Here is a 26,306-nt window from a genome sequence, read left to right on the forward strand (position 1 = left end):
GGGAGAGCCAAGATGGAGGTGTTGGCTTCAACACAATGGTGGGGGAGAGCCAAGATGGAGGTGTTGGCTTCAACACAGTCATCTAGATTGAGCCTTTTACTGAGGATGGCTTCCGTCTGGCCACTCTACCATAAAGGCCTGATTGGCGGAGTCCTGGTTGTCCTTCTGGAAGGCTCTCCCATCTCCCACAGATGAACTCTGGAGCTCTGTTAGAGTGATCATCGGGTTCTTGGTCACCTCTCTGACCAAGGCCCTTCTCCCCCGATTGCTCAGTTTGGCCGGGCGGCCGGCTCTAGGAAGAGTCCTGGTGGTTCCAAACTTATTCCATTTAAGAATGATGGAGGCCACTGTGTTCTTGGGGACCTTTAACGCTGCAGAAATGTTTTGGTACCCTTCACCAGATCTGTGCCGACACAATCCTGTCTCAGAGCTCTACGGACAATTCCTTCGACCTCATGGCTTTATATACAAAAGGTGTGTGCTTTTTCCAATCAATTGAATTTACCACAGGTAGACTCCAATCAAGTTGTAGAAACATCTCAAGGATGATCAATGGAAACAGGATGCAACTAAGCTCAATTTAGTGTCACATAGCAAAGGGTCTGAATAATTATGTAAATAAGTTCTGTTTTTTATTTTCAATACATTTGCTCAAATTTCTAAAAACCTGTTTTCGCTTTGTCATTATGGGGTATTGTGGGTAGATTGCTGAGGATTGTAGAGGTGTGTGTGTCTCACCGTGGTATATATTTACTGTAGAGGTGTGTGTGTCTCACCGTGGTATATAATTATTGTAGAGGTGTGTGTGTCTCACCGTGGTATATATTTATTGTAGAGGTGTGTGTGTCTCACCGTGGTATATATTTATTGTAGAGGTGTGTGTGTCTCACCGTGGTATATATTTATTGTAGAGGTGTGTGTGTCTCACCGTGGTATATATTTATTGTAGAGGTGTGTGTGTCTCACCGTGGTATATATTTATTGTAGAGGTGTGTGTGTCTCACCGTGGTATATATTTATTGTAGAGGTGTGTGTGTCTCACCGTGGTATATATTTATTGTAGAGGTGTGTGTGTCTCACCGTGGTATATATTTATTGTAGAGGTGTGTGTGTCTCACCGTGGTATATATTTATTGTAGAGGTGTGCGTGTCTCACCGTGGTATATATTTATTGTAGAGGTGTGTGTGTCTCACCGTGGTATATATTTATTGTAGAGGTGTGTGTGTCTCACCGTGGTATGTATTTATTCATGATAGCGTAGAAGCAGTTGTAGAGATCGGAGCGGGGCAGCTGCAGCCCCAGCAGCGGTTTGAGGAGGTGTGGCCAGGAGAGGTCAGGGGTGAAGGTGATGTTTCGGGACTTACAGTAGAACGTGATGACAGACTCTACGTCAGACACCATGTCACGCCCCTCCTCCTCCGCCACGTCCCCCAGCTGGTCTGGAGACAGGAAGCAAAGACACAGGGTCAGAGGTTAGAGGTCATTACACTTAGCCTTCACGGTCAGGACAAGGACAGCATGAAAACAGAGTTTAGAAAAATCCTCCTGGAGCCAGTCTGGCTATCAAGCCTCTCAGAGTAGGAGTGCTGATCTAGGATTTTACATCAGAATGAGAAAGATGACATGGACAGGGGGGGACCTGATCCTAGATCATAATGAATAAGATGACATGGACAGGGGGGGACCTGATCCTAGATAATAATGAATAAGATGACATGGACAGGGGGGGACCTGATCCTAGATCAGTACTCCCACCATGAGACCTGATCCTAGATCAGGACTCCCACCATGAGACCTGATCCTAGATCAGCACTCCAACCATGAGACCTGATCCTAGATCAGCACTCCAACCATGAGACCTGATCCTAGATCAGTACTCCAACCATGAGACCTGATCCTAGATCAGCACTCCAACCATGAGACCTGATCCTAGATCAGCACTCCAACCATGAGACCTGATCCTAGATCAGCACTCCAACCATGAGACCTGATCCTAGATCAGCACTCCAACCATGAGACTGGATACATAGGGCTAATTATGACTAGCCAGCAGAGAACCTTTCAAGCAAATGTGTCTTGTAGAAATTGATTGAAATAAGATACTAGTAAACGAGATGCCAAAGAAAGATCTCAGAATTGATTCTTCAACCCACTAGAACATTCTCTCCCTCAGTTTGTGTCTCTTCACTGTGGCACCATGTGCTGGCCTACACCTGGGGGTAAGGCCTGGGGCTTTCTTGGGCTCAGTGCCCCATGAAGGGCTGCCTTATCTGGGCTGAGCCCTGAAGCAGTCTCCATGTCAGTTCTGCTGCCTAACCCGCCCTGCTATCAGGCAGAGAAAGGACTGTGCAAAGCTGATGACAGCTGACAGTTTCTGCATAAGACCCAAACTGTATGAGAACCCAGCGTGTGTTTGGACTTGTGTTTCTATTGTCTGTTCTCAACATTACTGACCGAGCTACAGAAGACAGCATGACTGACCGAGCTACAGAAGACAGCATGACCGACCGAGCTACAGAAGACAGCATGACCGACCGAGCTACAGAAGACAGCATGACCGACCGAGCTACAGAAGACAGCATGACCGACAGAGCTACAGAAGACAGCATGACCGACAGAGCTACAGCATGACCGACCGAGCTACAGCATGACCGACCGAGCTACAGCATGACCGACCGAGCTACAGCATGACTGACCGAGCTACAGCATGACTGACCGAGCTACAGCATGACTGACCGAGCTACAGCATGACTGACCGAGCTACAGCATGACTGACCGAGCTACAGAAGACAGCATGACTGACCGAGCTACAGAAGACAGCATGACTGACCGAGCTACAGAAGACAGCATGACTGACCGAGCTACAGAAGACAGCATGACTGACCGGGCTACAGAAGACAGCATGACTGACCGGGCTACAGAAGACAGCATGACCGACCGAGCTACAGCATGACTGACCGAGCTACAGAAGACAGCATGACCGACCGAGCTACAGAAGACAGCATGACCGACCGAGCTACAGAAGACAGCATGACTGACCGAGCTACAGAAGACAGCATGGCTGACCGAGCTACAGAAGACAGCATGGCTGACCGAGCTACAGAAGACAGCATGACTGACCGAGCTACAGCATGACTGACCGAGCTACAGAAGACAACATGACTGACCGGGCTACAGAAGACAGCATGACTGACCGAGCTATGCAAGACAAAGAATTATCCATCCTATGAAGTGTCTTGAGCAGGGCAGGTATAATATAATATACACTGAACAAAAATGTAAAGTGTTGGTCCCATGTTTCATGAGCTGAAATAAAAGATGCCAGAAATTTTCCAGACGCACAAAAAGCTTATTTCAAATGTTGTGCACAAATTTGTTTACATCCCTGTTAGTGAGCATTTCTCCTTTTCCAAGATAATCCATCCACCTGATAGATGTGGTATATCAAGAAGCTGATTAAACATTGCCACAGATGTCTCATTTTGAGGGAACGTGCAATTGGCATGCTGACTGCAAGAATGTCCTCCAGAGCGGTTGCCAGAGAATTTAATGTTAATTTCTCTCGCACAAGCCGCCTCCAACGTAATTTCTGGAGCATTGAAGGTCCCCAAGAACACAGTGGCCTCCATCATTCTTAAATGGAAGAAGTTTGGAACCACCTAAACTCATCCTAGAGCTGGCCGCCCGGCCAAACTGAGCAATCGGGGGAGAAGGGCCTTGGTCGGGGAGGTGACCAAGAACCCGATGGTCATTCTGACAGAGCTCTAGAGTTCCTCTGTGGAGATGGGAGAACCTTCCAGAAGGACAACCATTTATGCAGCACTCCGCCAATCAGGCCTTCATGGTAGAGTGGCCAGATGGAAGACACTCCTCAGTAAAAGGCACATGACAGCCTGCTTGGAGTTTGCCAAAAGGCACCTAAACACTCTCAGACCATGAGGAACAAGATTTTCTGGTCTGATGAAACAAAGATTGAACTCTTTGGCCTGAATTCCAAGCGTCTCGTCTGGAGGAAACCTGGCACCATCCCTACAGTGATGCATGATGGTGGCAGCATCATGACGTAAGGATGGTTTTCAGCGGCAGGGACTGGGAGACTAGTCAGGATCAAGGGAAAGATGAACAGAGCAAAGTACAGAGAGATTCTTGATGAAAACCTGTTCCAGCGCGCCCAGGACCTGAGACTGGGGCGAAGGTTCACCTTCCAACAGGACAACAACCCTTAGTACACAGCCAAGACAATGCAGGAGTGGCTTCGGGACAAGTCTCTGAATGTCCTTGAGTGGATCAGCCAGAGCCCGGATTTAAACCTGATCGAACATCTCTGGAGAGACCTGAAAATAGCTGTGCAGCGACGCTCCCCATCCAACCTGACAGAGCTTGAGAGGATCTTCAGAGAAGAATGGGAGAAACTCCCCAAATACAGGTTTGCCAAGCTTGTAGCATCATACCCAAGAAGACTCGAGGCTGTAATCGCTGCCAAAAGTGCTTCAACAAAGTACTGAGTAAAGGTTCTGAATACTTATGTAAAATGTAATATGTATTTATTATAATTCAGCAAAAATGTTTAAAAAAAACATTTTTGCTTTGTCATTATGTGGTATTGTGTGTAGATTGATGAGGGAAAAAAACTATTTAATACATTTTAGTCAAGGGGTCTGAATACTTTCCGTAAGCACAGTATATACAGTACCAATCAAAAGTTTACTCATTACACTTACTCATTACAGGGTCTTTCTTTATTTTTACTATTTTCTACATTGTAGAATAATAGTGAAGACATCAAAACTATGAAATAACACATATGGAATCATGTAGTAACCAAAAAAGTGCTAAACAAATCAAAATACATTTCATATTTGCGATTCTTCAAAGTAGCCACCCTTTGCCTTGAAGACAGCTTTGCACACTCTTTGCATTATCTCAACCAGCTTCATGAGGTAGTCACCTGGAATGCATTTCAATTAACAAGTGTGCCTTATTAAAAGTGAATGTGGAATTTCTTTCCTTTTTTATGCGTTTTAGCCAATCAGTTGTGTTGTGACAAGGTAGGGGTGGTATACAGAAGATAGCACTACTTGGTAAAATACCAAGTCCATATTATGGCAAGAACAGCTCAAATAAGCAAAGAGAAATTACAGTCAAAATGATCAAAATCCAGAAGAGACGCTAAATTCTACAACAACCTAAAAGGAAGTGATTCCCACCTACAGAGAGATGATTCCCACCTACAGAGAGATGAACCTGGAGAAGAGTCCCCTAAGCAAGCTGGTCCTGGGGCTCTGTTCCCAAAAACAAACAGACCCCACAGAGCCCCAGGACAGAAACACATTTAGATCCAACCAAATCATGAGAAAACAAAAAGGTAACTATTTGACACACTGAAAATAATCAGCAAAAAAACAGAGCAAACCAGAATGCTATTTGGCCCTCAAGAGTACACAGTGGCAGAATATCTGACCATTGTGACTGACCCAAAATTATTAAGGAAACCTTTGACTATGTACAGACTCAGTGAGCATAACCTTGCTATTGAGAGAGGCTGCCGTAGGTAGACCTGGCTCTCAAGAGAAGAAAGGCTATGTGCAACACTGCCCACAAAATGAGGTGGAAACTGAGATGCACTTCCTAACCTCCTGCCAAATGTATGACCATATTAGAGACACATATTACACAGATCCCAAATGAATTTGAAAACAACCCGAGATTGATAAACTCCCATATCTACTGGGTGAAATACCACAGTGTGATCAACTCCCATATCTACTGGGTGAAATACCACAGTGTGATCAACTCCCATATCTACTGGGTGAAATACCACAGTGTGATCAACTCCCATATCTACTGGGTGAAATACCACAGTGTGATCAACTCCCATATCTACTGGGTGAAATACCACAGTGTGATCAACTCCCATATCTACTGGGTGAAATACCACAGTGTGATCAACTCCCATATCTACTGGGTGAAATACCACAGTGTGATCAACTCCCATATCTACTGGGTGAAATACCACAGTGTGATCAACTCCCATATCTACTGGGTGAAATACCACAGTGTGATCAACTCCCATATCTACTGGGTGAAATACCACAGTGTGATCAACTCCCATATCTACTGGGTGAAATACCACAGTGTGATCAACTCCCATATCTACTGGGTGAAATACCACAGTGTGATCAACTCCCATATCTACTGGGTGAAATACCACAGTGTGATCAACTCCCATATCTACTGGGTGAAATACCACAGTGTGATCAACTCCCATATCTACTGGGTGAAATACCACAGTGTGATCAACTCCCATATCTACTGGGTGAAATACCACAGTGTGATCAACTCCCATATCTACTGGGTGAAATACCACAGTGTGATAAACTCCCATATCTACTGGGTGAAATACCACAGTGTGATAAACGCCCATATCTACTGGGTGAAATACCACAGTGTGATCAACGCCCATATCTACTGGGTGAAATACCACAGTGTGATCAACTCCCATATCTACTGGGTGAAATACCACAGTGTGATCAACTCCCATATCTACTGGGTGAAATACCACAGTGTGATAAACTCCCATATCTACTGGGTGAAATACCACAGTGTGATCAACTCCCATATCTACTGGGTGAAATACCACAGTGTGATAAACTCCCATATCTACTGGGTGAAATACCACAGTGTGATAAACTCCCACATCTACTGGGTGAAATACCACAGTGTGATAAATTCCCATATCTACTGGGTGAAATACCACAGTGTGCCATCACATCAGCAAGATTTGTGACCTGTTGCCACAAGAAAAGGTCAACCAGTGAAGAACAAACACCATTGTAATCACTAGAGGTCGACCGATTATGATTTTTCAATGCCGATACCGATACCGATTATTGGAGGACCAAAAAAGCCAATTCCGAATAGTCGGACAATTTTTGTTTTTGTTTTTTTGTAATAATGACAATTACAACAATACTGAATGAACACTTATTTTAACTTAATATAATACATAAATAAAATCAATTTAGCCTCAAATAAATGATGAAATATGTTCAATTTGGTTTAAATAATGCAAAAACAAAGTGTTGGAGAAGAAAGTTAAAGTGCAATATGTGCCATGTAAGAAAGCTAACGTTTAAGTTCCTTGCTCAGAACATGAGAACATATGAAAGCTGGTGGTTCCTTTTAACATGAGTCTTCAATATTCCCAGGTAAGAAGTTTTAGGTTGTAGTTATTATAGGAATTATAGGACTATTTCTCTCTATACGATTTGTATTTCATATACCTTTGACTATTGGATGTTCTTATAGGCACTTTAGTATTGCCAGTGTAACAGTATAGCTTCCATCCCTCTTCTCGTCGCTACCTGGGCTCGAACGAGGAACACATCGACAACAGCCACCCTCGAAGCAGCGTTACCCATGCAGAGCAAGGGGAACAACTACTCCAAGTCTGAGAGTGACGCTCTGAGAGTGACGTTTGAAACGCTATTAGCGCGCACCCCGCTAACTAGCTAGCCATTTCACATCGGTTACACCAGCCTAATCTCGGGAGTTGATAGGCTTGAAGTCATAAACAGCGCAATGCTTGAAGCACAGTGAAGAGTTGCTGGCAAAACGCACGAAAGTGCTGTTTGAATGAATGCTTACGAGCCTGCTGGTGCCTACCACCGCTCAGTCAGACTGCTCTATCAAATCATAGACTTAATTATAACATAATAACACACAGAAATACGAGCCTTAGGTCATTAATATGGTCGAATCCGGAAACTATCATCTCAAACAAAACATTTATTCTTTCAGTGAAATACGGAACCGTTCCGTATTCTATCCAACGGGTGGCATCCATCAGTCTAAATATTCCTGTTACATTGCACAACCTTCAATGTTATGTCATAATTACGTAAAATTCCGGCAAAATTAGTTCGCAATGAGCCAGGCGGCCCAAACTGACTCTCTGCGTGCAATGAACGCACGAGAAGTGACACAATTTCACCTGGTTAATATTGCCTGCTAACCTGGATTTCTTTTAGCTAAATATGCAGGTTTAAAAATATATACTTCTGTGTATTGATTTTAAGAAAGGCATTGATGTTTATGGTTAGGTACAGGTTGGAGCAACGACAGTCCTTTTTCGCGAATGCCACCACATCGATTATATACAACGCAGGACACGCTAGATACACTAGTAATATCATCAACCATGTGTAGTTATTACTAGTGATTATGATTCATTGATTGTTTTTTATAAGATAAGTTTAATGCTAGCTAGAAACTTACCTTGGCTTCTTACTGCATTCGCGTAACAGGCAGGCTCCTCGTGAGGCAGGTGGTTAGAGCGTTGGACTAGTTAACTGTAAGGTTGCAAGATTGAATCCCTGAGCTGACAAGGTAAAAATCTGTTGTTCTGCCCCTGAACAAGGCAGTTAACCCACCGTTCCTAGGCCGTCATTGAAAATAAGAATGTGTTCTTAACTGACTTGCCTAGTTAAATAAAGGTGTAAAAAAATAAAATAATAATAAATAAATAAAAATCGGCGTCCAAAATTACCGATTTCCAATTGTTATGAAAACTTGAAATTGGCCCTAATTAATCCGATAAATCGGTCGACCTCTAGTAAATAGAACCCATATTTATGTTTATTTATCTTCCCCTTTGTACTTGAACCATTTGTACATCGTTACAACACTGTATATAGACATAATATGACATTTGAAATGTCTTTATTCTTTTGGAACTTCTGTGAGTGTAATGTTTACTGTTCATTTTTATTGTTTATTTCATTTTTGTTTATTATCTACTTCACTTGCTTTGGCAATGTTAACATATGTTTCCCATGGCAATAAATAAATGGATATTAGACCAGTGGAAATCTGTCCTTTGGTGTGATGAGTCCAAGTTTTTGATGTTTGGTTCTAACCGCCATGTATTTGTGAGACGCGGAGTAGGTGAACAGATGATCTCTGCATGTGGTGGTGTGATGGTGCTTTGCTGGTGACACTGTCAGTGATTTATTTACAATTCAAGGCACACTTAACCAGCATGGCTACCACAGCATTCTGCAGCGATACGCCATCCTACCTGGTTTGGGCTTAGTGGGACTATCATTTGTTTTTCAACAGGACAATGACCCAACACACCTCCATGCTGTGTAAGGGCTATTTGGCCAAGAAGGAGAGTGATTGAGTGCTGTATCAGATGACCTGGCCTCCACAATCACCAAACCTCAACCCAATTGAGATGGTTTGGGATGAGTTGGACCACAGCAAACAAGTGCTCAGCATATGTGGGAACTCCTTCAAGACTGTTGGAAAAGTATTCCAGGTAAAGCTAGTTGAGAGAATGCCAAGAGTGTGCAAAGCTGTTATCAAGGCAAAGGGTGGCTATTTTGAAGAATCTAAAATCTGAAATTGATTTGTTTAACACTTTTTTGGTTACTACATGATTCCATATGTGTTATTTCATAGTTTTGATGTCATCACTATTATTCTACAATGTAGAAAATAGTAACATTAAAAGGAAGAAACCTTGAATGAGTCGGTGTGTCCAAACTTTTGACTGGTACTGTATATATAACGTAGACACTGTATGTAACAGTCACTCACCAATGAGCTGCTGGCAGCGGGTGTGTATAAGGGTCTGTTCTGGAAGATCCAGGACTCCATCCCACGAGGACAGACTGTCTCCTTTACCTGCCACATTCAGCGCAATCTGACAAAACACACCAACTAGTTAGTAGCTGACAGACAGGACCAGATCATCAGTTAGTAGCTAACAGTTACCCCAACACACAGGAGGAGACAGACTGGGAAACTACTGAGAACCACTGATGGCCCAGACTTGCGCCCGGTCACCGATGGCCCAGACTTGCGCCCGGTCACCGATGGCCCAGACTTGTTCCCGGCCACCGATGGCCCAGACCGATGGCCCAGACCCGGTCACCGATGGCCCAGACCCGGTCACCGATGGCCCAGACTTGCGCCCGGTCACCGATGGCCCAGACTTGCGCCCGGTCACCGATGGCCCAGACTTGCTCCCGGTCACCGATGGCCCTGAGTTGTTCCCGGTCACCGATGGCCCTGAGTTGTTCCCGGTCACCGATGGCCCTGAGTTGTTCCCGGTCACCGATGGCCCTGAGTTGTTCCCGGTCACCGATGGCCCTGAGTTGTTCCCGGTCACCGATGGCCCTGAGTTGTTCCCGGTCACCGATGGCCCTGAGTTGTTCCCGGTCACCGGTGGCCCTGAGTTGTTCCCGGTCACCGGTGGCCCTGAGTTGTTCCCGGTCACCGGTGGCCCTGAGTTGTTCCCGGTCACCGGTGGCCCTGAGTTGTTCCCGGTCACCGGTGGCCCTGAGTTGTTCCCGGTCACCGGTGGCCCTGAGTTGTTCCCGGTCACCGGTGGCCCTGAGTTGTTCCCGGTCACTGGTGGCCCTGAGTTGTTCACGGTCAACGATGGCCCTGAATTATTCCTGGTCAGGTAAACCTCCTGGCTCTAGCTATGAGACATGCTCAGTACTCAGTCTATGCTAGTCTTCTGTTCTCCTCATAGAGCAGCTAATCAACAGTGGAGTGGTGTCTGATAACTTTGGGGGTCAACAAACCAATTATCAGCTAAACAGATTAGAGATGTCACCCCCTCCCTAGTCCCTCACCCCCCTCCCTCATCCTCTGACCCCCCTTACCTAGTCCCACCCCATTCCTAGTCCCACCTCATTTATAGTCCCACTCCATTTCTAATCAAATCAAATCAAGCTTTATTTATACAGCACATTTCAGACATGGAAAGCAACGCAACGTGCTTTACAGGAAAACATTTATAAAATCAAGTCCCACCCCCTCCCTAGTCCCTCACCACCCCCACCCCCTGACCCCCTCCCATTCCATCCCTAGTTTAATTCCTCCCCGTTACGGTAGGTCGAACCCACGACCCCTGACCTCGCTCACCTTCCACAGCTTGGCTCTCTGCTGGGCTGGTAGTTCCTGGACTCGAATAACCCCGCTGACCTCTTCCCCATCCAGACCCAGACCTCCCCCCAACTCCAGCTCCCCCTGTATGTCCATCTCAAGCTCCAGGTCAGAGCCTCCAGAGTCCAGGGCCTCAGCCAGATCCTGATCCCTGCAGGACAGAGAAACATCAACACTAGCAGAGCGACATCTAACGCCTATTGAACACACATTTTTAGGGCAACGTTGCAAGACAGGACAGAGAACAAGACAGGACAGAGAACAGGACAGGTCAGAGAACAGGACAGGTCATAGAACAGAACAGGTCAGAAAGCAAGAGAAAACAGGTCAAAGAACAAGACAGGACAGGCCAGACAGCAACACAGGACAGCTCAGAGAACAAGACAGGTCAGCTCAGAGAACAAGACAGGACAGGTCAGAAAGCAAGAGAAAACAGGTCAGAGAACAAGACAGGACAGGTCAGAGACCCAGACAGGACAGGTCAGAAAGCATGAAAGGACAGGTCAAAAAGCATGACAGGACAGCTCAGAAAGCATGACAGGACAGCTCAGAGAACAAGACAGGACAGGTTAGACAGCAACAAAGGACAGGTTAGACAGCAACAAAGGACAGGTCAGACAGCAACAAAGGACAGGTCAGACAGCAACACAGGACAGGTCAGACAGCAACACAGGACAGGTCAGAGACAAACACTGTTGAACTGTTTAAACCCTCCATTTTTCAGCAACGTCAATAACACTTCAATACTGACATGCTATTTGTTTGACTGACGTTTCATCTGTATACAGAGCCTTTTTCAAATGTCACGAGGACGAGTCTATTTCTGTCACCACTGAGCATCAAACACATTCTCCTGTAAATCATAGCATCGGTCACAACCTGAACATTCAGTTTCCAGCTTGTGTCTGTCTCACTGCTAGCCAACAGATAAAACACTTTACTACTGTCACATTAACAGAGATGACAAGGGATTGGTGGGATCTCTTTTATATAGTTACTGATAGGTGTTGGAATCTGATCATCTGATAGGTCAGCAGCTCAACAGAACAAGAGGAGAGTGGTCAAAGTCCCCTGCTGTTACCGGGGTATCCAGGCTGCCTGACCCTACCAGTAGTAAGGCTAAGCTAGAAACAGTAGGCTAACATTGACTTTCTGTATCAAATACGGTCTGCAGTAACTAATAGGTGTTGTAATCTGATAGGTATTTGTATTTATTATGGACTGCCCACTGCTCTTCCTGGGGTTTGGCAAAATTACGGCAGTGTATACAATTTTAAAAACATTACAATACATTCATTGCATAATTCACAACACACTATGTGTGATTCCCTCCCTGTTCCATAAGATGTATTTTTACCTGTTTTTAAAAATCTGATTCTACTGCTTCAATCAGTTACCTGATGTGGAATAGAGTTCCATGTAGTCATGGCTCTATGTAGTACTGTGTACCTCCCATAGTCTGTTCTGGACTTGGGGACTGTGAAGAGACCTCTTGTGGCATGTCTTGTGGGGTATGGATGGGTGTCTGAGCTGTGTGTTAGTAGTTTAGACAGACCTCTGGTGGCATGTCTTGTGGGGTATGGATGGGTGTCTGAGCTGTGTGTTAGTAGTTTAGACAGACCTCTGGTGGCATGTCTTGTGGGGTATGGATGGGTGTCTGAGCTGTGTGTTAGTAGTTTAGACAGACCTCTGGTGGCATGTCTTGTGGGGTATGGATGGGTGTCTGAGCTGTGTGTTAGTAGTTTAGACAGACCTCTGGTGGCATGTCTTGTGGGGTATGCATGGGTGTCTGAGCTGTGTGTTAGTAGTTTAGACAGACCTCTGGTGGCATGTCTTGTGGGGTATGCATGGGTGTCTGAGCTGTGTGTTAGTAGTTTAGACAGACCTCTGGTGGCATGTCTTGTGGGGTATGCATGGGTGTCTGAGCTGTGTGTTAGTAGTTTAGACAGACCTCTGGTGGCATGTCTTGTGGGGTATGGATGGGTGTCTGAGCTGTGTGTTAGTAGTTTAGACAGACCTCTGGTGGCATGTCTTGTGGGGTATGGATGGGTGTCTGAGCTGTGTGTTAGTAGTTTAGACAGACCTCTGATGGCATGTCTTGTGGGGTATGCATGGGGGCCCGAGCTGTGAGCCAGTAGTTCAAACAGACAGCTCGGTGCATTCAACATGTCAACACTTTTTACAAAAACAAGTAGTGATGAAGTCAATCTCTCCTCCACTTTGAGGATGTATCAAATACTTATGTCATGCAATAAAATGCAAATTAATTACTTAAAAATCATACAATGTGATTTTCTGGATTTTTGTTTTAGATTCCGTCTCTCACAGTTGAAGTTTACCTATGATAAAAATTACAGACCTCTACATGCTTTGTAAGTAGGAAAACCTGCAAAATCGGCAGTGTATCAAATACTTGTTCTCCCCACTGTATATATATAAAACATTTTTTATATTTAAAATCGGCCGATTAATCGGTATCGGCTTTTTTTGTCCTCCAATAATCGGTATCGGCGTTGAAAAATCATAATCGGTCGACCTCTAATCTGGTCAAACACCATTTTTCCCAGAAGTTTACTAAGGGTTGGTAACAGGCTGATTGGTCAGCTAATTGAGCCAGTAAAGGGGACTTTACTATTCTTAGGTAGAGGAATGACTCTAGTTTCCCTCCAGGCCTGAGGGCACACGCTCTCTAGTAGGCTTAAATTGAAGATCTGGCAAATAGAATATCGTCTGCTATTATCCTCAGTCATTTTCCATCCAGATTGTCAGACCCTGGTGGCTTGTCATTGTGGATAGACAACAATAATTCTTTCACCTCTTCCATCTTCACTTTACGGAACTCCAAATTAAAATGCTTGTCTTTCATAATTTGGTCAGATATACTTGGATGTGTAGTGTCAGCGTTTGTTGCTGGCATGTCATGCCTAAATTTGCTAATCTTGCCAATGAAAAAAATAATTAAAGTAGTTGGTAATATCAGTGGGTTTTGTGATGAATGAGACATCTGATTCAATGAATGATGGAGCCGAGTTGGCTTTCCCCCCCAAAATGTAATTTAAGGTGTGTAATTTAAGGTGTGTAATTTAAGGTGCTCCAAAACTGTTTACTATCATTCATCTATGTTTCATAGTATAGTTTAGTTTAGTCACATGACTTCTTCATTTGCAGTACATTTGCCAATCAGCTGTGCAGCCAGACTTACCAGACCTTTTGTCTCATTCCTCTCAACCATACAATTGTTCAATTCCTCATCAATCCACAGGGATTTAACAGTTTTTACAGTCATTTTCTTAATGGGTGCATGTTTATTAGTAACTGGGATAAGATGTTTCATAAATGTGTCAAGTACAGCGTCTGGTTGCTCCACATTACACACCAACACACATTCTTTACATCATCAACATATGAATCACTACAACAGCTCTAAAGAAGCAGATTGCTCTACAGAGCAAGAGGAGAGCAGACCATTTTGGAAACAGGAAGGCAATATAGCCTGCTGTTTCTATTCTGCTGTATTAGGATAGTACTGTGTACTGAGGAAGGGACTGAGACTAAAGCCACTGCTTCTGTCACAGCATACTTCTCAGTCATTTTACTTTTCAATACAGCTATAGCAGAGTAAGAAGTAAACCAATTACATGGAAAATATATTCTCAAACATCGTAGTAATTAAATCATCTTTCGTTTCTCAGATATATTCTGCAAATGTAATCCTAGCTTGAAACTTATTTTTTTGTTTTCCTTCATTTTTGATTTACTCATTTTTGATTATTATATATATTTAATTATTTTTTTTGTAGGCTGAATAATAATAATAATAGTAATAATATTAATAAAAATAATATGAATATAATATGAATAATAATCATAATAATATTGCTCCATCCATCTGCCCAGAGGAGAAATAGCAGTATCTTTTCCCCCTCTCCAATCCACCACAAAGCAGGATGAGCAGTGACATGGAGGTCATTGTTAACCTGCCTGCTGCCCAGGGACTCCGCTCTTCTGTTACATAAAGCAGACAGACAGACACACTGCCTGCTGCCCAGGGACTCCGCTCTTCTGTTACATAAAGCAGACAGACACACTGCCTGCTGCCCAGGGACTCCGCTCTTCTGTTACATAAAGCAGACAGACAGACACACAGACAGACAGACGCTAGAAAACCTGGGAAATGGGCAGATGGGAAATACAGACACTGCATTAGCACAAAGTTTAGGTACTGTACAGTAGATCAAACCCTAGAGACTGCACAGTAGATCTAACCCTAGAGACTGTACAGTAGACCTAACCCTAGAGACTGTACAGTAGATCAAACCCTAGAGACTGCACAGTAGACCTAACCCTAGAGACTGTACAGTAGATCAAACCCTAGAGACTGTACAGTAGATCTAACCCTAGAGACTGTACAGTAGATCAAACCCTAGAGACTGTACAGTAGATCAAACCCTAGAGACTGTACAGTAGACCAAACCCTAGAGACTGTACAGTAGACCAAACCCTAGAGACTGTACAGTAGATCAAACCCCAGAGACTGTACAGTAGATATGGTATTGAATGCTTCATGCTACCGACGTGAGTGCTACGAGGCGGTAATCATTTAGGCAGGTTACCTTCACTTTCTTCGGCACAGGGACTATATGGTGGTCTGTTTGAAACATGTAGGTATACAGACTCAGTCAGGGAGAGGTTGAAAATGTCAGTGAAAACACTTGCCAGTTGGTCAGCGCATGCTTTAAGTATATGTCCGTCTGGCCCCGCAGCTTTGTGAATTTTGACCTGTTTAAAGGTCTTGCTCACACAGTCGTCCGGAACAGCTGGTGCTCTCATGCATAGTTCAGTGTTGCTTGCCTCGAAGCGAGCATGAAAGGCATTTAGCTCATCTGGTAGGCTCGCGTCACTGGGCAGCTCGCGGCTGGGTTTCCCTTTGTAGTCCGTAATAGCTTTCAAGCCCTGCCACATCCGACGAGTGTCAGAGCCGGTGTAGTAGGATTCAATCTTAATCCTGTATTGCCGCTTTGCTTGTTTGATGGTTCGTCTGAGGGCATAGCGGGATTTCTTATAAGCGTGGTCCTTGAAAGTGGCAGCTCTATCCTTTAACTCAATGCGGATGTTGCCTGTAATCCATGGCTTCTGGTTGGGGTACGGTCAATGTGGGGACGACGTCGTCAATGCACTTATTGATGAAAAAGATGACTGAGGTAGTGTACTCAAAGACATTTGATGAACCCCGGAAAATATTCCAGTTTGTTCTAGCAAAACAGTCCTGTAGCGTAGCATCCGCGTCATCTGACCACTACCGTATTGAGCGAGTCACTACTTCCTGCTTTAGTTTTTGCTTGAAAGCAGTAATCATGAGGATAGAATTATGGTTAGATTTGCCAAATGGAATTGAATCACAGTCTACTTCGCCAAACGGGTGATTTAACAAGCGTATTCACGAAAAAAGCACTGTCGTTGCACCAATGTACCTAACCATAAACATCAACGCCTTTCTTAAAATCAATACACAAGTAAATATTTTTAAACCTGCATATTTAGTTAATATTGCCTGCTAACATGAATTTCTTTTAACTAGGGAAATTGTGTCACTTCTCTTGCGTTCTGTGCAACAGAGTCAGGGTATATGCAGCAGTTTGGGCCGCCTGGCTCGTTGCGAACTGTGTGAAGACCATTTCTTCCTAACAAAGACCGTAATAGATTTGCCAGAATTTTACATAATTATGACATAACATGAAATATTGCTGTTACATTGCACAACCTTCAGACTTATGGATGCCACCCGTTAGATAAAATATGGAACGGTTCCGTATTTCACTGAAAGAATAAACATTTTGTTTTCGAAATGATACGTCATTAATATGGTCAAATCCGGAAACTAAGGCTTGTATTTCTGTGTGTTATTATATTATAATTAAGTCTTTGATTTGATAGAGCAGTCTGACTGAGCGATGGTAGGCAGCAGCAGGCTCGTAAGCATTCATTCAAACAGCACTTTCGTGCATTTGCCAGCAGCTCTTCGCTGTGCTTCAAGCATTGCGCTGTTTATGACTTCAAGCCTATCAACTCCTGAGATTAGGCTGGTGTAACCGATGTGAAATGGCTAGCTAGTTAGCAGGGTGCGCGCTAATAGCGTTTCAAACGTCACTCGCTCTGAGACTTGGAGTAGTTGAATGGAAGCTATACTGTTACACTGGCAATACTAAAGTGCCTATAAGAACATCCAATAGTCAAAGGTATATGAAATACAAATCGTATAGGGAGAAATAGTCCTATAATTCCTATAATAACTACAACCTAAAACTTCTTACCTGGGAATATTGAAGACACATGTTAAAAGGAACCACCAGCTTTCATATTTTCTCATGTTCTGAGCAAGGAACTTAAACGTTAGCTTTCTTACATGGCACATATTGCACTTTTACTTTCTTCTCCAACACTTTGTTTTTGCATTATTTAAACCAAATTGAACATGTTTCATTATTTATTTGAGGCTAAATTGATTTTATTGATGTATTATATTAAGTTAAAATAAGTGTTCATTCAGTATTGTTGTAATTGTCATTATTAAAAAAATAATAATAATAATAAAAACGGCCGATTTATCGTAATCGGCTTTTTTGGTCCTCCAATAATCGGTATCGGCGTTGAAAAATCATAAATCGGTCAACCTCTACAACAGACACAAGCAGTCCTCGTGATTCCCTCTCTGTTACAACAGACACAACCAGTCCTCGTGATTCCCTCTCTGTTACAACAGACACAACCAGTCCTCGTGACTCCCTCTCTGTTACAACTGACACAACCAGTCCTCGTGACTCCCTCCCTGTAACAACAGACACAACCAGTCCTCGTGATTCCCTCTCTGTTACAACAGACACAACCAGTCCTCGTGATTCCCTCTCTGTTACAACTGACACAACCAGTCCTCGTGACTCCCTCCCTGTAACAACAGACACAACCAGTCCTCGTGATTCCCTCTCTGTTACAACAGACACAACCAGTTCTAGTGATTCCCTCCCCATTACAACAGACACAACCAGTCCTCGTGATTCCCTCCCCATTACAACAGACACAACCAGTCCTCGTGATTCCCTCCCCGTTACAACAGACACAACCAGTCCTCGTGACTCCCTCTCTGTTACAACAGACACAACCAGTCCTAGTGACTCCCTCCCTGTTACAGACACAACCAGTCCTCGTGACTCCCTCCCTGTTACAGACACAACCAGTCCTCGTGATTCCCTCCCCGTTACAACAGACACAACCAGTCCTCGTGACTCCCTCTCTGTTACAACAGACACAACCAGTCCTAGTGACTCCCTCCCTGTTACAGACACAACCAGTCCTCGTGACTCCCTCCCTGTTACAGACACAACCAGTCCTCGTGATTCCCTCCCTGTAACAACAGACACAACCAGTCCTCGTGATTCCCTCTCCGTTACAACAGACACAACCAGTCCTAGTGACTCCCTCTGTTACAACTGACACAACCAGTCCTCGTGATTCCCTCCGTTACAACAGACACAACCAGTCCTCGTGACTCCCTCCCTGTTACAACAGACACAACCAGTCCTCGTGACTCCCTCTGTTACAACTGACACAACCAGTCCTCGTGACTCCCTCTCTGTTACAACAGACACAACCAGTCCTCGTGACTCCCTCCCTGTAACAACAGACACAACCAGTCCTCGTGATTCCCTCCGTTACAACAGACACAACCAGTCCTCGTGACTCCCTCCCTGTAACAACAGACACAACCCTTCCTTATTAGCAGTGACTTCCTGCCGGATAGACTGTGTCTCTGTTCTCCCTGCTCATGAACAGTGTCTTTGTTACAACATAAATAATGACCAGAAGGAAGGATACTGAAATGAATGGATTAACCAGGGCTCATTCTATGTGAAAGGTAGCCCAAGAAGTTCATCTTAAGGAGTCTACCGTTACTTCCTAAGGTCCAAGGACCTTATACGCTCTTTTCAGAGGTAGACTGGCTCTGGCACACAAAACAGACAAATTCTCCATCTAAACGTGAATGAATTCTCAATTGTGATACGATTCTAGAAACATAAGGCCCTTTAATTTCATATCAAAATAATTTCACAATGCTAAATATACACTTACTGTACACCAGTGGAGGTCAGTGCCATTTAACATTAGGGAGGAAGAAGTTTTATTTTCATGGGCATGGCCTTATATTATTACAGAATATTGGATGACTGTCATTCATATTCAAATCAAATCTGATTGTATTAGTCACATGCTAAACAACAGGTGTAGACTAACAGAGAAATGCTGATTTACGGGCCCTTTCCAACAATGCAGAGATACAAAATAGAAAAATTATAGAAAAAGTAAAATGTGTAATAATAAAAGCAATAATTCATCCACAATGAGTAACGATAACTTGGTTATATACACGGCTACCAGTACAAAGTCCATGTGCAGGGGTATGGGGTAATAACATGGCTATATACACGGGTACCAGTACAGTCCATGTGCAGGGGTATGGGGTAATAACATGGCTATATACACGGGTACCAGTACAGTCCATGTGCAGGGGTATGGGGTAATAACATGGCTATATACACGGGTACCAGTACAGTCCATGTGCAGGGGTATGGGGTAATAACATGGCTATATACACGGGGTACCAGTACAGTCCATGTGCAGGGGTATGGGGTAATAACATGGCTATATACACGGGGTACCAGTACAGAGTCCATGTGCAGGGGTATGGGGTAATAACATGGCTATATACACGGGGTACCAGTACAGAGTCCATGTGCAGGGGTATGGGGTAATAACATGGCTATATACACGGGGTACCAGTACAGAGTCCATGTGCAGGGGTATGGGGTAATAACATGGCTATATACACGGGGTACCAGTACAGTCCATGTGCAGGGGTATGGGGTAATAACATGGCTATATACACGGGGTACCAGTACCGAGTCCATGTGCAGGGGTATGGGGTAATAACATGGCTATATACACGGGGTACCAGTACCGAGTCCATGTGCATGGGGTAATAACATGGCTATATACACGGGGTACCAGTACTGAGTCCATGTGCAGGGGTATGGGGTAACAACATGGCTATATACACGGGGTACCAGTACAGTCCATGTGGCTATATACACGGGGTACCAGTACAGTCCATGTGGCTATATACACGGGGTACCAGTACCGAGTCCATGTGCAGGGGTATGGGGTAATAACATGGCTATATACACGGGGTACCAGTACAGTCCATGTGCAGGGGTATGGGGTAATAACATGGCTATATACACGGGGTACCAGTACAGAGTCCATGTGCAGGGGTATGGGGTAATTGAGTTCAATGTAACAGTTCAATGCATCAGTGATCAGTTTAGGCTAATACATGATACTCAAATTTGCCCTATACCAATCTTGAGGTTGCTACAACCTAGCCTACGAATGAAAGTTTATAACATAGCACAGGTCCAGAGACTAGTTGAAGTAATCAAGGTGACAGTGACACATTCAATACCACCTTGAACACTCATACCGGCATCTTGCTGATCTGGGGTGTCATCATTAGAGCAAGTGTTACAACAAGTGTTTCTTTTGGACACATTCTGGCAGGCCCATCCCCGTTTCATTTGCTTTCATTTAACAAACGTTTTGCAACAGAATCGGCAGAATAAGTACACCCCTGATCATAGCAGCCACATACAGCATTATCACTTTGCGTGTTGTATAATTCCTTCTCACATCTATGCGCTCTCCTCTGCTCACAACACAAAAGTTGTCTGTGACCAGGTGCAAAAAGCCTCTCCTAGCCAAACCTTTGTACCATAACTGCTAACCGCTACACAGCGTACAACGTTGTCACCATATTAAAGTTATACTCAACAAACTAGAACTAACGCGTTAGTAAACCCACAATCCAATCCTGTGTACAATCATGCAGTAGTGTACAGGAAGCAGTTCAGCAGTTATGCCGGAGGGCGTGTCCTCTGGCTACACCATGGTGCTACCCCAGAGAATGCTTGAGGCTACTATTTCTTTGTTGATAACTATGTTTCCAAAACCGCAATGCATGTCCACATACAGACTGAGTGTTGGGCTCCTAACTAAAGTCCCCTGTGGAGAAGATACCTTCATCAATAGGCGCTCACGGTAGTTAGCGTCTATCAATGGGGAAAATGAATGGCATCATTTGCCTGCAGTATGCTGGTTGACACATATGCAGAGCCTGTTGGAATGTTCTTCACTTTACTATAATGACAAGGAACACATTTAGCAGAAAGTCTTTACACCATCCCGATTCCTGACCAAGCTGATGAAGGCCATTGTTCAGGTAAGGGCTGAGCAGTACACCATATTTTAATATATACCGTTATTGATTCAAGAAACGGTTTTAGTTTTTACTTTACCTTCTATAACAGTATTTTAATGTTTGGTTTGTTAAATGTCATATAGTTTTTATAGTTTACTTCCGTTTGCTACTTGAGTCATCTCTCTCCCTCTCCTCCTGCATGCTGCTAACCACACTAAGCCCCGCCCCGCGTCACTCAAGGAGAGAGCAGTCGCTCAAGGAGAGAGCAGTCGCTCAAGGAGAGAGCAGTCGCTCAAGGAGAGAGCAGTCGCTCAAGGAGAGAGCAGTCGCTCAAGGAGAGAGCAGTCGCTCAAGGAGAGAGCAGTCGCTCAAGGAGAGAGCAGTCGCTCGAGGAGAGAGCAGTCGACCACAGAGTCAGGAGCACTTTCTTGCCTTCACTCTGCATGGTCAGATGGATGCAACAATGTTGGTGACCTGCTGCTTTCCACAAGCGTTCTATAATCACACTATTAGTTTGAGTATCTTACTGTCTCCAAACTACTGTCATCTAGTTTATTTTCTTAGCAAGGTGTTGCAAAACATAAATCGTGTTAATGCTAATCGCTAGTTAGCTGGTAAGCTAGCTTGCTAAATGTACATAGCTAGTTAGCTAATACTGCCTGGTACCAGTGCAGGCCTAGATAAGATATTGTTGTACAAAAATGCTTATCAGAGAGGAATAGGTAAGCATGAATATGTTGGTTAGCTAGCTAGCTATATGACATAAGAAAACATGTAATGTAACATAATTAGGATCACCTGGAAACACTGACCAACACTTTGGTTCCTACCGTAAAAAAGTATTTCTCACTGGCTTATTCATTCGTTGTCATGTCAAACAACAATGTACTCAAGGTGCTTCTCCCACTACATTCCAACTATAGAATTATAATCACTATATTTCCATGATTCCAACAATTCACCAATTCACTAGTCCTAGATGGTTTGCCCATACCATGCTGCGTGGTACAATGTGAAAATGATAAGTGCAGGGAATGCAGAAATGTATGAAAATGCAGATTTTTTTTGTTGTTGCTTTGATTTGGATTGAACAGTATAAATGTAGAAAGGCCCATTGAAATCACTATAATTGATGTTTGATCCAGCCTGGGACCATGAGATACTCAGAAAGCATACCTAGAACATTATTTAAACACATAAAATACTGTCATACAGTCAAAAATATCATAAAATTATATTTGATCCATATCGCCCTGCATAAAAATGTGATTTGACTGCTGTTTAGCTGGATCAGGAACAGCTCAACAGGCATAAAACACTCCCCAGTATCTGTGCGTTACATGCTGACCAGACCGCACGTTGATGTTGTCCACCCACACCAGACGCGATCAGGACACGCAGGTTGAAATATCAAAACGAACTCTGAACCAACTATATTCATTTGGGGACCGGTTGAAACACATTAAACATTCATGGACATTTAGCTAGCTAGTCCTGTGATATAAACATTGGGTTGTTATTTTACCTGAAATGCACAAGGTCCTCTACTCTGACAATTAATCCACAGATAAAAGGGTAAACCGAGTTTGTTTCAAGTAATCGCTCCTCCTTCAGGCTTCTTCTTCTGTGGACTTTATATGGCGGTTGACAACCAACTTTAAGCTGTATTACAACCACCAACTGGACTGGAGTGTGGACCTCAGTTCGTCTTTCAATCACCCACGTGGGTATATGCTCCTAAAAACCAATGAGGAGATGGGAGAGGAAGGACTTGCAGCGCATCAAGCATCACAAATAGAACCGAGTTCTATTTTAGCGCCTGGCTATGCAGACGAGCACGAGCAGTGTGGGTGCAATGATTGAATAACATGCATGGGTACATTTATTTTACGACGCGAGCGGTGTGGTCAGCATGTTAGAGATGTCGACGATAAGTATGACGTGTCTGATCTCCAACGCGGCATTCAAAACAATCGGGAACTCTGAAAAATACGAGGACAAATCATGACATCAGTGATCTTCAGGTTAGGAAGTCAGAGCTCTAGAAAGAGGACCGAGTTGAATTTTCCCCCCAGTCGGGCTCGTTTTTCCCCCGAGTTCCCAGTTGTTTTGAACGTGGCGCCTCGCAGAGGAAGCTCCAATTCAAAATCAATTGGCCAGTTCTGCATGCATTATAATGTAGAAATACATTCGTTAATCACCAAATACGGAGTGTCACTGAGCAACCATCTTCATTTAGAACCCATTACGGCGGGAATGTACTTCCAAAAGAAGGTATAAAGTAACCGAAAAAACGAACTATTTTGGCACCTCCGATTACTGCCAGACTTCACTCATTACTGCCACAGAGGTCGGAAGTCTACAACAGGTCAATACATTGGAGGTCCTTAAGAGGCATTGTTTCGGTTATTTGTATATTTTTTTAACTAACCAGGCAAGTCAGTTAAGAACAATTCTTATTTACAATGATGGCCTACCCCGGCCAAATCCGGAAAATGCTGGGCCAATTGTGCGCCGCCCAATCACGGCCGGATGTGATACAGCCTGGATTCGAACCAGGGACTGTAGTGACGCCTCTTGCACTGAGATTACATTTACATTTAAGTCATTTAGCAGACGCTCTTATTACAGAGCGACATACAAGTTGGTGCATTCACCTTATGATGTCCAGTGGAACAACCACTATACAATAGTGCATCTAACTCTAAGGAGGGGGGGGGGGTTAGAAGGATTACTTTATCCTATCCTAGGTATTCCTTAAAGAGATGCAGTGCCTTAGACCACTGCGCCACTCGGAAGCCCAAAATGTATACCTTTTTTGGAAGTACACACCAGCCGTGATGGGAGTAAATCAAGATAGTTGCTCAGAGCTGTCTAATGGGAGTTTGAATCGGAACTTCGTGGGCGTTAGAGACCCGACACGTCATACACATTCAGCGTCGACATCTCTAGCTGCTTTCAAGCCAACTAGAAACTCGGAAATAACCGAGGTCAAATCATGACGTCGGTGATCTTCAGGTTGGAATGTCATAGCTCTATAAAGATGCCCGAGTTTCCGACGTCACGTTCAAAACAAATTTTCCCGGTCGGAGCTCGTTTTTTCCCCTAGTTCCCAGTTGTTTTAAACGCACTAAAATCGGAGATTTCCGAGTTCCCAGTTGTTTTAAACGCACTAAAATCGGAGATTTCCGAGTTCCCAGTTGTTTTGAACGCGGCATAACGCACAGATACTGGGGCAGCCAGAACCTCACTGCCATTAGGACAACTTTGATGATAGAGGATGAGTGGCTACTGTTGACAATAGAAAAAGAAAGCTAAGCCACAACCTCTCGAGTCTACAACTAGCTAGCTAACGTTCGCAATATTTACACATCAAAATCCTAAACAATACCAGCAGTGTCGCTCAGGAATGACAACACTAATTGTTGTTGTAGCTAGCTAGCATTGCAAACAATGGTTATCGAATTGCCTAGCTACTTTTCGTGAAAGTCTACCTAGGCTAACTAACGTTAGCTGGTCTGTTTTAGAGTAGAGCATCGCTCGATCTCCGGCTAGTAGCTAATCGATACAGTCCAAAACCATCATCACCCCAGAACGGCAACGTACTTTCCCAGATGTAACGTAGATAACAAATATTGTTTTATATTATGAAAATACTGATTCAACTGATGTCATAAGTATCTCTAACAACAGTGATAATTATATTTAATCTTACCAGCTGCCTTCAAGAACTTCCTCCACTGCATCCGCCATTGCTGTATTGACGTCAACGTCAAAATTGTCGTCCAGAAGAGCATGGAGAGGATTCGATTAATGCCCAGGACCTTCCCAGGGTTAGCGTTGGTCGCGTTCGTCTTGGAACCGGGCTGCCTCCGGGCAATGAGCCAGCCTGCCGGCGAAGTCGCCTCAAAACAAATGTGACGTAGATGTATGTAGAGTAATGAGTAGGATTCTGTGTTTTCACATGTAAAATTATTGCTTTTGATAAACATGCTTTATCTACCTTTATCAGACAATGAAAACAAAACTATATTTTAATGAAAATATATGTATGTTTCTGAGCGATGCATCATGCTGCGTTTTTGACAACATGACCCAGCAGCGCACTGTTCGATTTGAGAAGGCTCTCCTCCTTCACCGCTTCTGACGATTCACGCCATAGCCCGGTACACCACAGTTCAGCTTAATCGAATTCCCTCATTGTGTCGCGACGGGTGAGAAGGCAACTTGTTGCCTCATTCTTATAATATATTTTTTTATTTTGTATTATTTCTTTATTTTTCTTATTATACCTCAGGGGTTGCCTCCCTTTATCTCTAAAATTACTATTAATTAAATGATGACCCTTTTATAACAACACAGTTAGTATAGCCTCTCTTGGACATTCTCTCGGAGAAAATATAAAACATAACTGGTCATTTGGTCACAAACACACAGAAACCGGCAGAAAGACACAGACAGACAGACGCAATTCTGCAGTCTAAACACTTTTCCCGCAACCCCCCTTACCCAAAACACTTGTAAATATTTAACTATAAATTGTGCCTTCCTGTATTATACTTATGCTAAAATGTTTTTTATATTCTACTGAGCCATTTACTTTATGTTCATATTAAATATTTTATTATTTCTTGTAGTTGTTGCAATGTCAAGAAGGAACCTGCAAGTAAGCATTTCGTTGGATGGTGTATACCATGTGTATTTAGGATTTTATTTGGATCCCCATTAACTGTTGCAAAAGCAGCAGCTACTCTTCCTGGGATCCACACAAAACATGAAACATAATACAGAATTACATAATACAGAACTTCAATAGACAAGAACAGCTCAAGGACAGAACTACATACATTTCAAATGAATATAGAAATACAAAAGGTCCTGTGCAGACAAAACACTCCGAAAAAACATTAGTTTAAATAGACATACAAGTTATCTAGGTCAGATAGGGGAGCGGTCTTGTGGGGTATTGTTTTGTTTTTTAATGCTGATTTTGCTGTTTTCTTGGGTAATTTGAGATGGAAGGGTTTTCCATGTAAC

At 43.6% G+C, this 26,306-nt stretch overlaps 1 protein-coding gene across 5 annotated transcripts in view; it reads right to left on the reverse strand.

Annotated features, from left to right (window-relative positions):
• The window catches only part of tbc1d23 (TBC1 domain family, member 23), an 82,311-nt gene extending 57,173 nt beyond the window's left edge, over window positions 1-25,138 (reverse strand). For all 5 annotated transcript variants that reach the window (XM_071342191.1, XM_071342188.1, XM_071342189.1 and 2 more), the window contains exons 1-4: window positions 24,985-25,138; window positions 10,943-11,114; window positions 9,605-9,710; window positions 1,233-1,440 (exon numbers count right to left, since the gene is read on the reverse strand). In XM_071342191.1, coding sequence (XP_071198292.1) covers window positions 1,233-1,440; window positions 9,605-9,710; window positions 10,943-11,114; window positions 24,985-25,022 — 524 coding nt within the window. In that variant the 5' untranslated portion in view covers window positions 25,023-25,138. The remainder of the gene's footprint in view (window positions 1-1,232; window positions 1,441-9,604; window positions 9,711-10,942; window positions 11,115-24,984) is intronic.
• Between the last annotated feature and the right edge of the window lie 1,168 nt (window positions 25,139-26,306).

This window comes from Salvelinus alpinus, chromosome 15 (assembly GCF_045679555.1).
Source record: "Salvelinus alpinus chromosome 15, SLU_Salpinus.1, whole genome shotgun sequence".
Taxonomy (NCBI): domain Eukaryota; kingdom Metazoa; phylum Chordata; class Actinopteri; order Salmoniformes; family Salmonidae; genus Salvelinus; species Salvelinus alpinus.